The sequence below is a fragment of the Hypomesus nipponensis genome, chromosome 26 (genome assembly GCF_054491055.1).
Source record: "Hypomesus nipponensis isolate SF chromosome 26, ASM5449105v1, whole genome shotgun sequence".
NCBI classification, from domain to species: Eukaryota; Metazoa; Chordata; class Actinopteri; order Osmeriformes; family Osmeridae; genus Hypomesus; species Hypomesus nipponensis.
The window spans coordinates 6,822,729-6,834,709 of NC_140386.1; the positions used below are offsets into that span (position 1 = coordinate 6,822,729).

Consider the following 11,981-nt stretch of genomic DNA (forward strand, 5'->3'; position numbering starts at 1 on the left):
ACATTGAGAGAAATACCTGTGCAGGTGTGAAAACTTGCCATTGAACAAACATAATTTGAACATGATCTCTAAAACTTCGTTCTGTTTAATAAAGATGGCACACGAAACAGGCGTTTTTAAAAATGTGTTTAATTAATTCCACACGTCAATAACAGGTGTTAGAATACGATCATTTAGAATTGTACAGTTTTTTCATAACATAAGACATGGGAGCCAGTCTTATCTACAGTCTTTGACGCGGCTCGTTCAATGAAGGGCTTCTCCGAGTAGAGACAAGAGACAACCATGTCCCATTGACCCCAATCTGTAGTACAGGACTCCACATCCCACCCCTCGACCACCCTCCCTCCCCATCCCTTCGGTCCCACAGAGACATAATGCAGCTTTAATGCCAACAGGCCGCACCCCCCTGAACCTCTAAGACCGCGCACCTCCGCCTCGAGGAAACTTGGAAGCAATTCAAAGCTTAATAAAATATTATTTTAAATTTTATTGTCTTTAATATGAACATATAAAAAAGACACAAACCAAAACAAAAAAACATTTACATCATGGATTGCAAGCCTCTGTCCATTCTACCTTTAAGCATTATTACAAGAAGGGATGTCACTACCACAACTTCCTCACTACATACGGTCCTCACCTTTGACCTTTCAACTTCAGACCCCCGAACTCAACTCATCTGGCTCAGATCCACAGGAACCAGCTCAACATTGACTCTCTTAAAATTGGGGAAATTCAGAGTGGGTGGGTGGGTGGGTAAACAGTTATGCCGTGTGAAGGTACATACTTGGAAACAAAGAGGAGACTCTGGTTCAAGTGTGTTTGGCTAGAAATATGAAGATGGCGAACCTATCAGAGGCAGGTAGATATGTCACATGGGTTTACAGAGTACCCGCGTGAGCCGCTTCCTGATGCTTTGAAAGACGTTCTTATTGGTTCAGGAGGTTCTGCTGCGCGACTCGGCCCATCTGCACGTCAGTCTGCAAACTCGAGATTTCAAGAGCAACACAGAAGACACAATTACCTTGACGACACTCGAAACCTTTAGCTCAAAAGCTCCCGTTCCCGCCTTGAAAAGAAAAATCGGCACAACGTCAACCGTCCGTTGAGATCCAGTTCTGGGGGGATTCTAGCTAACAGAAGGAAGTGGTCGGAGAGGAGCCCGGTAGATCTGATTCGTCGGTCTTAACGAGACAGCAGATCTGATTCGGTCTTAACAAGACAGAAGGTGGCCATTGGCAGCTCCTCACGTGTCAGAATTCATAACACTCAAAACCAAACTAACCATCAGCCAGGAAAACGACAAACGAGCGACGCTCGCAACGAATGAATAAAGCAAAAGGAAGAGAAGTTGTTAATAAATACGAGAGCGAGATCCAGTCAGTCATCTCACGCCGTGAGCCCTCCCCCTTTCCTGTAGTCCTTCTACAGAGAGAACTACAACATGGCAAACACCCCATAAACAACATAATACTACAAAACACCACTTCCTGTTTTGTACTTCCTGTGTAGACCAGCTCAACAAGCCAAATGGCAACGCAGGATCCAGCCTCCACAACCTAAAAAACTTCAAAAATAAAATAGCAGCCAAACCTGCCCAGCTCAGCTCCGACTGCACTCCAGATTGGAGGAGGGGGAGGGGTCTCTCTCTCCCAATACGCCTGGCTTCTGGAACCATCCGCAACATTGGAAGCGGTCGTTTCCTCGAATCCTTATTCAAATAATTCCCCTGTCGTCAGAGACGAGAGCTGGGGCCAAAACACAGCAAACTGAAAAGGAGGATGGAAGGAGGTGGTTTAAAAAAGGAAGGACAAGCAACTAGTCTTTCTCCTCCGGTGGGGGTGTCGGGAAAGGGCGGGGCTTAAGAGATGGGTTAGTGACGGGGATCAGGTCAGCACTGCCGAGTAGGGATCGGAGCGGTACAGGCCAAGGAACCAGCACCTGCTCCACCCCCCCCACCCCCCCCACCCAGGTCTGAGTTTCAGGGCAAACGAGGACTACGGGAGCAGATGAAAATAAATGAAAATCACTTCTCAATGTCTGCCTGCCAGTCTTTGTGACCAGGGTCATCTGTCGAGTGCCAGGGTGTAATGTGGCACATACACACAGCCTAAAAGGAGATGGCGTAAAGTGATAGCACAAGAAAGATTATTATAACATCATCATCATCATCATCTAGTCTCTCCAGTGTTGACTTAGCTAAATAAAAACTACTTTTCCCATGACCCCCCTTCTCTCCACCCGGGTGTCAGCTACACTGTGGTCAGGTCTGCTGCGATTGGCTGAGGTAGGTTGTCATTTGACTAATGAAGATGGGGTTGAGCTGGGGGATAAACCAAACAACCCGCCCCCCCAGATGACCTGCTTAAAATGCTTCATCTTCAATCAGAAACACACCAGGACCACAGGGGAGGGGGGGTGGAGGGGGGACGGGGGTATTTGCATCAAGTCCCATAAAAGTCAGCAAAAAAAAAAAAAAAAGAATTCTTCATGTTCCTTCCTGGTTGTTGTTGTTGTTGTTGTTGTGGGTGCCTGACCTGTTGACCTCATGACTGAATGAAGGAGGTGCCCCCCCCCCCCCAGACTCTCAGCCAGCGCTTGCAAATCCCGACAGGCGTCAACAAAGGAGGGAGACGAGGACAGGAAGTGGTCTGGGGCCTGGACAGGAAGTGGTCTGGGGCCTGGAGGTCTCAGGGTAGAGGAGGAGGAGGGGGGGTGATCTGCTCAAAAGTCTTTAAGATGCGTATAGTGTTGAAGGGGGCGAGGGTGGGCCATAAGTGTGTGTGTATGTATGTGTGTGTAAGGGGTTGTTGTGACCTGTGATGGAGGGAAGGGAAGTCCCTCCAGAAGCAGGCAGGGTGTGTGTGTGTGTGTGTCTGAATCTGGGCGTGCAATATGTCCCTCTCGGAGAGGTGTGTGTGTGTGTGGGGGCAGGGGCGGACAAATGGATTCCTCTCCTCAGGTCAATCATAACACCCCCCCCCGCCCCTCCTTTCCCCTCCCTCTCCCTCTTGCGCCATCAGTCCATGTCCATCCAGCCAGCCAGCCAATCAGTAGGCCGTGACCAGATCCTTGTCGTAGTCATAGCGACCTTGTTTGGGCTGGGGGCTGTCTGCGCTGTCCTCCGTGTCCTCGCTGTCGGCGCCGCCCCCTTCCTCCTCAGACGACGAATCCAGCGTCAGATCCACCACGGCTCCTCCCCCGGCCCCTGATCCCGCCCCCGTGGACCCCGCCCCCCCAGACTTCCCCGTCTGACTGGTGCTGCTGTGGGCAGGGGAGTGGCCGTTGGCCTCTGGAACACCTGGGGGGAGGGAAAGGGGGAGAGAGGGGAAAGTGGAGGAGGAGGAGAAGAAAGGGAGAAGAGATAGAACGGTCACAATCACAGAACAATCTTTCATTACACCCTCCCCACGCCCCGCCCCCCCCCATCCTCCCCACGCCCCCCCCCCCCCACGCCCCCCCCCCCCCCCAGACGTACAGATGTCCACCACAGGGTAATCGGGTGTGTTGCTGCTCTCTCTGTCTCGGTCCCTCTCCTTCTCATCTCTGATTGGTCGCCACGAGCCGTCAGTCAAGTACTCAATCTCCTCTATGTCCTCGGGCGTCTCCTTTAGGATCTCAGACAGAAGACTGTAACACAAACACACACACACATTGAGACGAGCTGACATATTTTTTCCTTCAAGGACACACTAGTGAATTCATTTCCCAAGCTGTAACACCACAGCAACATGAAGATAAGATTGTGTCCGACGAAGCCGGCTGAGGCAGAGGAACAGACACGGGACCACAAGCACCAACACTGATCTTCCCTGCATGTTCTAACAGAGTCCAGAACATTCTAGCTCCTGTACATCCTGGGAGATGCAGGCTGAAGGTGCTCCGAGTTAAATTCCTTGAGAGTGAGAGCGTGTGTGGGGGTGCGTGTGAGTGAGTGTGTAGGAGACTGGTGGTGTTTTGAGTGAGTGTGTGTGTGTGTGTGTGTGTGTGTGTGGGGGGGGGGGGTCTGGCTTGGCTGGAGAAAGACAGACAGGCCCTGGCACGTACATGCCTGCGCGTGGGTGCACGCATGTGTGAGTAGACGTTTGTGAGGATTGCGTGTGGGTGTGTGTGTGTCCTACCCGTCGATGGTGAGCAGTTCGAAGGGGGCGGGCTTGTCGCACACGGGACAGGTCCACGTGGGCTTCTTCTCGTTCATCTGCAGGAAGAAGACAGCGTCGAAGCACTGCAGGTGGGCGCAGGTCAGCACCCTGCAGGGCACGCCCAGACGCATCTTCACCAGCTGGGAGGGAGGGAAGAGGGGAGAGGGGGGGTCAGTTACCTGGGTTTCAACGGTCAACTGCAGACCTGATGTCACACGTCACATGACCCCGACGGGACCCCGACGGGACCCCGACGGACGGGCAGGGAACTGGAGTCAGACAAGACAGCTGGACAGTTAGTTACCGGGCAGATTAGGGACACTCTGAGGCCTGTGGTGGCAATCTCACTCTCTGGGTCGAAGCGGAGCTTGTCCTGAACTGTAGACACACACGCACAAACACACACAGGAAGGTGAACCACCATGACACTCTCCTTCCCAACATGGGAAGAGAGGAGAAACTCAGGAGAGAAGGGGGGGGGGGGGAAGAGAGAGAGAGACACAGAGACAGACAGAGAGAGAGACAGACAGACAGAGAGACACACAGAGACAGACAGAGAGAGAGAGAGACAGAGAGAGAGAGAGAAAGAGAGAAACACAGAGAGAGAGAGACACAGAGACAGAGAGAGAGAGAGAGTGTACTCACTGCGTTCTCGGCAGCGCTGGGCCGTCTCCACGGAGCACAGTTTGAGCTGGCTGAAGAGCTCTGCTGAGGTGAACACTCTGACCAGGTACACCGCTACTGAGTACCTCTGGGAGAGGAGGAGGAGAGACCGTCATTCATCCCTGCAGTAGTCTACCATCTAGTAGCAGCCAGTCAACAAGCAAAGCAAATGCAGCCAGCCAACCAACCGGCACAGTCAATCCAACCAGCCAGCCAGCAAACAAGCCAGCCCACCAGCAGCATTAAGGTGGACACTGTGGGTAAAAAGCCAGCGTGGCGACAGGCCTCACCTTGCCGAAGTTGCCCCACGTGACGGTGATTCTGTTGGTGGCGGTGGAGAGGTGGAGCCAGGGCGTGACGTTGACGGGGCGGCAGGGCCGCCGAGGCTCCACGCCGGGCTTGTTTGACGGGTAGTAACCCTGGAGACGGGGAGAGGGGGAGAAATGCAGAGAGAAGGACGAGCCATCAGGTTAGGATGAAGAGCACCGATACCAGTAGCCCTGCCTCCAAACGGGTGGGTGTGATGTCATCAACGCGAGCCCCAGGTTCCAAATCAGGAAAAAAGTATCAAGTATCCTCACAAATAAATGTTCTCCTTCCCCACCTCCCTCCCCCACCTCCAGACATACGTACCGGTACATGACAGTAGGACTGGTTCACCTTGACGGCGATGTTTGGAGGATACTGGTCTTCTTGCAGACCGTTGGAGTCCGTGTAACAGATTCTGGAGCAGACAGGAATCAGGGTTATCATTGGTGCACGCCAGAAGAACCCGTCACCTCTAAGCCTATTAGACGTCACCCAAATGGCCCTCTGGCCTCTGACTGGCTGGCTGAGGGGTGTCCGTCATTCAGTGTAGCCTGGGAAACAGGGACTGGCAGCTCACTCCTATTTTAGATGCTGTGTTCTGCTGCAATTCTGAAAGACACCTTTGGGTCCTGTGTGCGGCATGCAGAGCCGAGAAAAAGTGTGCGAGTGTCATGCTGTGTGTGTGTGATCTGACGTGTGGGTATGGTGTTGTGTGTGTGCGTGTGTGTGTGTGAGAACCTCAGGGACTCACCTGAGAACAACCTGGATTGATTTGATCCCAGGACGAAGCTCGCTGGGCAGGAGAGAGAAAGTAGTAGTTAGAGAGACGTCCTCGAAAATCTTGTTAACTTTCTTCCTACAAAATGTTGAACTGTCCGTTTACATGCTACACCCTGTTTAACTACCTGTTTCTATCACGCTACAGCCTGTTTAACTACCTGTTTCTATCACGCTACAGCCTGTTTAACTACCTGTTTCTATCATGCTACTGCCTGTTTAACTACCTGTTTCTATCATGCTACAGCCTGTTTAACTACCTGTTTCTATCATGCTACAGCCTTTTTAACTACCTGTTTCATTCATGCTACAGACTTTTTAACTACCTGTTTCCTTCATGCTACAGCCTGTTTAACTACCTGTTTCCTTCATGCTACAGCCTGTTTAACTACCCGTTTCCTTCCAAGTTACATCATCATCCACAAAAACACCAGTCATCCAAACTGTCTCCTAGAACTGTACACGACCTTGAGCATGGGGCCCATTCAAAAGCAGTGCAGTGGTCTTCTTCTGTGGTCCACTAGAACGGCGCGTTCTAAAGGAAGCCCCTCCCCCCTGCTCACCTGGAGGTGCGGACCTGCTCCACCTGGCTCTGCGTAAGCTCAAAGACACACTGGCTGTCCTGCAGCTTCTCGTTGTTCTGGGCAACTGGAGAGAACGGGAGAGAAGCAGAGCAGAGGAGAGTCACATGACCAGACGACCACATGTCCGATGACCAGAATACACATACGGCTTAGCCACATAAGGAGAGGTATGGTAAATACTTGGTCCCTGTATACAAATCGACCCAAAAAAATTCTTGGAAACTCTCACATAGCAACAAGAGCATTAGAACAGCGACACAAGCATTCCGGACACCTGACGATACTATTATGGTATAGCTAGCCAGTGAGACAGTGACTGTGTGTGTGTGTGGAGGTCCTTACCCAGCTCTGTGGGACGTAGCAGGGTCTCCATGGTCTGGTAGAAGGGCAGGGACACCAGCTTGACTTCGGGCACAGGCGTGGGGGAGGCCTTCGCCAGGCCACCATTGAGGTAGTCAGCACCCTGAGAGCTGGCTGTGGGGGAGGAGCTTAGCGACGAGTACGCCACCGGGACCCCTCCCTCCGGGCGGCGGGCCGCCAGCCAACCGGACGCCTTTGGGAAGCGGGACTCGTACAGCTGTCGGATGTTCTTGAGGAGCTCGGGGCTGTACTCGGTCTGGACCAGACGCAAGGCCCGGCCCACCAGGTCCTGCTTCAGCCCGCTCTTGCTGCGCCCCATGGAGGCCAGCAGCGTCTGGAGGTCTGACACCCGGAAACTCTTCACCATGTTCTACAGGGAGGAAAGGATGGGGAGGAGGAAGAGAGAGGGGAGAGATGTGAAGAGGGGGGGGGGGGGAGGTGTGGAGAAGAGTGCATGACACAGAAAAAGAGGGAATGCGTTACTGAAAAGAGTAAGGGACTGCTGGGTTCGGGAATCCAGAGCTGGTTGCTTCTGAGCTGCGTTCAAAACATCAAATAGACACCGTGTCCGTACAATAAACGATGCTAGATAAGGCTTCCTGTCAGACCTCAATCTGCTATTCTGTCAGACATCAGTACATGGCGGTTCTACTGTCCAGTCTGGCTTTTGGCTGTTCTAGAATCCAACAACCCTGTGTTCCAGAGGCACACACTAAAACCGGCTCGGTTTCCACTGCTAACCGAATCTAGAGACTCTAGTGGAGGCGCATGAATGTCACATTTTACAGCACCAAACTCAAATGTTTTGGTAAAAAAATGGACACACCATACAATCCACCTAGTTGAAGTAATAAATGGCTTAAACTGAACTGAAGATATCCGAGCCGTAGCCTACATGCATCTGTCGGGAACGGCAGAAAAGCGCGAGCCTGTCTTTCACTTTGACAAGGGGGTAGCTTTTGTTGTCATGCCTCACTAGTGTAAATACGTCTATTTGAAAGGCTGACGATTGCGGCCAGCAGTCAGAATCGCTTGCATTGTTCGAATAAAGCGTGGATTGATAGTGCTTCACGCCAACTCCCTACTGATGAATGTTTTCGTAGTCTCATCATTCATTTTTCTGCGTCTCTAGCCAGCATGCTAGAGACGCGCACTTACAGCCGGAGCCGACCCGTCTCCCTACAGTGCATTTGTAACAATATCGACACTAAACCATTGTTTACAGTACTGAAACAAAACCCTCCATGTTTCCCCTGACAAACCGACACCGTTCCCTTCCCAAAGCATTCCTCTCCCCACCACCCAGGCGAGCGGAGCTGTACTTGCCATCGCTTCCACCAGTTCGGCCGCCATCTTCGTACAGCAGCCCCGCGAGAGCTAGAGCCGAAGGCAAGTACTTCACCAATGAGAGGCAGCGGAGACGCTAGTCGACGGTTCCCAGCCGCCAATCAGGACGCGGCCTGGACATGAGCCTGGGGGAGAAAGCGCTGAGTAGGCGTGACAAAGGCTTTTTAAAGTGACAGTCCAACTTTAAAAAAATACTAAGAGGCAGGCGTACCCCCTACGGTAGGCCTCGGTGTCAGGAAAAAGCAAAAAGTGTCAAAGTATTTGAACATTTACATACACTTAGTTTAATAGTGTTGAGCTTAGTCGGAAGTACTCAGTGAAAACGGTTCAAATTGTGCAGCCGAGAAAAGCCCGCTGTGATCCGGAGAAATGGACACATGGCCCATTCAATTCCCGTCCGAGCAAAATATTCCACTTCGCGATTTACATACAGCCATTGCTTATCGAATAAATGCTTTGTCTATTTTTAACAAGAAATAAAACGAACCACAGGTAGCCAAATTATACACCGTCATCACAAATACAGTGGGCCGGAACCAGCCGTTGTAAAGGAGATTGACATTAGGTTGTCAATGTTACAATGTAAAGCACTGACGGATTGGAAAACAAGAACACATCGGATCAAATCGGTTGCTCGTTGGGCAAAGGAGATCCACATTCGTCTAACAAAGATCCATTTCTGGTTTTTAAAAGTTATTCATTTGTTATGAAGGCATTGATGCATACAATCAGTTGACCCGTAAATTACACAGGAATATGATAACATTATTTATCAAGTGGATACTATCCTTTTCCATAATTTCAATATGTTATAGACTACTAGACATACATATACCAAAACGTAGCCACACACAAATGCAGGCCCAGTCAATGATGGTCTCTACATACGAATTCTGAAAAACCTATGGGGTTTGTGTTTCATAATTAGTTTGAGGCACTATGTGGTAGGTTACTATAGAGATCACTGAGATGTGATTACTCTGCGATGTACCTTGTACAGACTGTTCCTTGTTTCTTATCACTGAGATAGCCTACAGTAGAACAATGCATTTCTGATTCTTGACATTCCGCTGTACTTCCTGTGTGCACTGTTGGATAAAGCGTCTGCTAAATTAATAACATGTAGGCTAATATAATCTAACCCGGGGCGATTAAGTCTAACATGTCAACTGATTAAGGAGACGCATGCTGGACACGTCGGAAGTGGAACCCCAGGCTGATACCGTCATACCAGACCTGCATGTGTCTCTAAGTGACCATAACGGACAACAAGCCGAAAGCACTGCCCGGACTGAATTCCGACTCTGATCCCAGCAGATGACAACTTTAGAAGTTCTGGTGTTTGGTCGCATGGGGGCGCTGTAATCCACGGTTGGTAAACTCCATTCTCCTTCCTGATGGTACTTGAATATACCAGACAGTGTGTGTCCTCTTACAGTCCGCCAGCATTCATGAACAGGGAACTACTTAGAACATTATACTTCATCAACACATATTTATTTGTTGTTTCCAAACCTGTAAAAGACACTACAAGAAACATAAGGTTGAAGGTGTTCTGAGAAGTAAAAAAATTAGACTCAGGTTAGAATGAACAGCATAGAAAACAACATAACAGTAATAATAGTAGACTACATCAGAGCAGGACAGAGTAGAGTAATGTAGAATCGAATAGAATACTACAGAACAGACAGTCCCATTGTTTGGGAACTGTGTGGTCAAGAAAATAACTCTTCTTTTACTTGTACCACCATTATCTATTATCTACTAAACTGAAATATTTGAGCTCTTAGTCAAGGTCACTACTGCGTTTTGTACCAGCCAGCCAGTCAGCACCAGCCAGCCAGCCAGCCAGCCAGCACCAGACAGGCAGAACCAGTCCGCCCCAGCCGTGCGCAATTGCAAGGACCAGAAATCTAAGGCTTGCAGTTGGATGCTTCCACAGACATGTTGATTAGTTAATTATGCCAGTTTAGCAGCATGTATGTGAGAAAGCTGTAGGCCCCAGAGCATCCCCCCAGAACCCCCTCACCCCCCGCCCCCCCTGCACCCCAGGCCCCCAAAGAGGATCACCACACCCAGCGGCCCTCGGAGACGGCACCACCATCCTCGACCCTCGGCACACCATGCTCTACTAAATCTGACTGTTTAATCTCCCGTAATTACACAGATTTGCTTAAGGTAATAAAACATAATCTCAGTGGATGGGACCCCCTGGCTGGCCTTGTCCTCTCCCCCCGCCGCAGGCCTCTCTGGGATGGCTGCTTAAATAGGGACGTCCTCCGGTTCTCCGGAGCACTGCTCGAGTCAAAGGTCTGAAGGAGGGAGCTGAGGAGAGGCAGGTACCAGAGGGAGACCAGAGCGAAGCCGAAGAGAGACCAGAGAGTCCCCGGAGAGACCAGAGAGTAGAGCAGTGCAGCGAGAGTGCGCAGAGCGCCTACAGGACCTGCGGTCTTTCACGGTGTCAACGACTCAAACCGAGACTTGCGGTGAAGAGACCAACGATAGCCTCTTATTTTGTCTCACGGGGGCATCGGACTCTGCCCCTACCCGAAGGGAACTCCGCCTGTCAGGAGAGGAGGGGGGGGGCCACCCAATCAGTATCTGTCCCAGAGGAAGAGAAGGTCTGTAGGCTTCAGTACCAGGGGAGACTATGGAGGAGGGCAGCGCCTGCAGCAGGAGCAGGGAGAGACTGGGCTTGAGGTTCACCATTGACTACCTGCTCTACAACAAGGGCGACAAGCAGGGGACCCGAGAGGACTCTGAGAGCCCTATTAACAAGAAGGAGCAGATGGAGCAGGTATGGGAGGAGGAGAAAGAGGTGGAGCTAGAGGAGGAGCAGGAGATAGAGGAGGAGAAAGAGGAGATGGAGGTGAAGGTAAAGATAGACGAGGAGGTGGAAAAGGTAGAGGAGAAAGAGGAGGAGAAGGAGGAGGAGAAGGAGGGGGAGGAGGTGCCAAGTCCACGGTACTTGGCAGATCGAGAATCGAGGAGCCCCAAATGCCAGGGGGAGGAGCTTGAGAGTTCAGACCAGGAAAACCAGGAAGTGCAGGTGCCCGAAGAAGAGAATCAGACCAACAAAGGGAGCCTGGAGGAGGACAAACCCGCCCATTCCTACATTGCTCTCATCTCCATGGCGATCCTGTCATCCATGGAGAAGAAGCTTCTACTGTGTGATATCTACCAGTGGATCATGGACCATTATCCCTACTTCAAGAGCAAGGTTGGTCTCCTCTCAAATCGCATTTACATTTGACATTTTGCTCAATGAGCTGACTCTTTTATCCGAAGCGAAATGCAAACAGTGCATGTACAAAGTACAGCAGGAAATAAAGGATCTTTTCCCCTCCTCCAGGACAAGAACTGGAGGAACAGCGTCCGCCACAACCTCTCCCTGAACGAGTGCTTCATGAAGGCCGGCCGCAGCGACAACGGGAAGGGGCATTTCTGGGCCGTCCACCCCTCCAACTACCGGGACTTCTCCAATGGGGACTACCACCGCCGCCGAGCGCGAAGGAGGATCCGCAGGATGGGGGCCCAGCCCCCCTACGCCCCCTTAGGCACCCCCGGGCCCTACTACTCCCCCCTTCCCCGGCTCCAGGGTGCTGGGGGGCCCTTCTGGTGCTGCCCTCCTCCAGCCCCCCTCCTCCCCCTCTCCTGCCTTCCCCCTTGGGTGTACTGGTGCTGGGCTGGGCTGCAGAAGAGGAGGCCCCCCGGGCTCCTCGCCCCCACCCTCCAGGGCCCCCATCCTCCAGCCCCCCATCCTCCAGGCCCCCATCCAGTTTGGCTGAGGGGTTGA

The 11,981-nt window shown here is 51.6% G+C and overlaps 2 protein-coding genes across 3 annotated transcripts; one reads left to right on the forward strand and one right to left on the reverse strand.

Annotated features, from left to right (window-relative positions):
• Window positions 1–113: 113 nt before the first annotated feature.
• On the reverse strand, window positions 114–8,275 carry pias4a (protein inhibitor of activated STAT, 4a). Of its 2 annotated transcripts, XR_014750742.1 has the most exons (12): window positions 8,165–8,275; window positions 6,821–7,208; window positions 6,458–6,542; window positions 5,869–5,910; window positions 5,442–5,532; window positions 5,099–5,227; window positions 4,791–4,896; window positions 4,450–4,523; window positions 4,125–4,285; window positions 3,482–3,633; window positions 853–3,304; window positions 114–721 (listed from the first exon to the last, which is right to left on the reverse strand). XR_014750742.1 is itself a non-coding variant. In XM_084692483.1 (11 exons), the coding sequence occupies exons 1-11, from the start codon at window positions 8,189–8,191 to the stop codon at window positions 3,054–3,056; spliced, it is 1,506 nt and encodes a 501-aa protein (XP_084548609.1). In that variant the 5' UTR covers window positions 8,192–8,275; the 3' UTR covers window positions 114–3,053. The 2 variants fall into 2 exon arrangements, 1 of the variants encoding a protein (XP_084548609.1); XM_084692483.1 differs by having other exon boundaries at window positions 114–3,304.
• Window positions 8,276–10,835: 2,560 nt separating this feature from the next.
• foxq2 (forkhead box Q2) lies at window positions 10,836–11,981 on the forward strand. The gene is made up of 3 exons (XM_084692307.1): window positions 10,836–11,135; window positions 11,226–11,405; window positions 11,538–11,981. The coding sequence occupies exons 1-3, from the start codon at window positions 10,836–10,838 to the stop codon at window positions 11,979–11,981; spliced, it is 924 nt and encodes a 307-aa protein (XP_084548433.1).

Excerpts from the sequence above, each read along its gene's own strand:
- pias4a (XM_084692483.1), bottom strand. The coding sequence starts at position 8,191 with ATGGCGGCCGAACTGGTGGAAGCGATG. Across the intron at positions 5,533-5,868 it reads TCAATCCAGGTTGTTCTCAG|AATCTGTTACACGGACTCCA; the intron begins GTGAGTCCCTGA and ends TGTCTGCTCCAG. Across the intron at positions 5,228-5,441 it reads AGTCCTACTGTCATGTACCG|GGTTACTACCCGTCAAACAA; the intron begins GTACGTATGTCT and ends CCCCGTCTCCAG.
- foxq2 (XM_084692307.1), top strand. The coding sequence starts at position 10,836 with ATGGAGGAGGGCAGCGCCTGCAGCAGGAGCAGGGAGAGACTGGGCTTG. Across the intron at positions 11,136-11,225 it reads AGGAGAAGGAGGGGGAGGAG|GAAGTGCAGGTGCCCGAAGA; the intron begins GTGCCAAGTCCA and ends CAGGAAAACCAG. Across the intron at positions 11,406-11,537 it reads ATCCCTACTTCAAGAGCAAG|GACAAGAACTGGAGGAACAG; the intron begins GTTGGTCTCCTC and ends CCCCTCCTCCAG.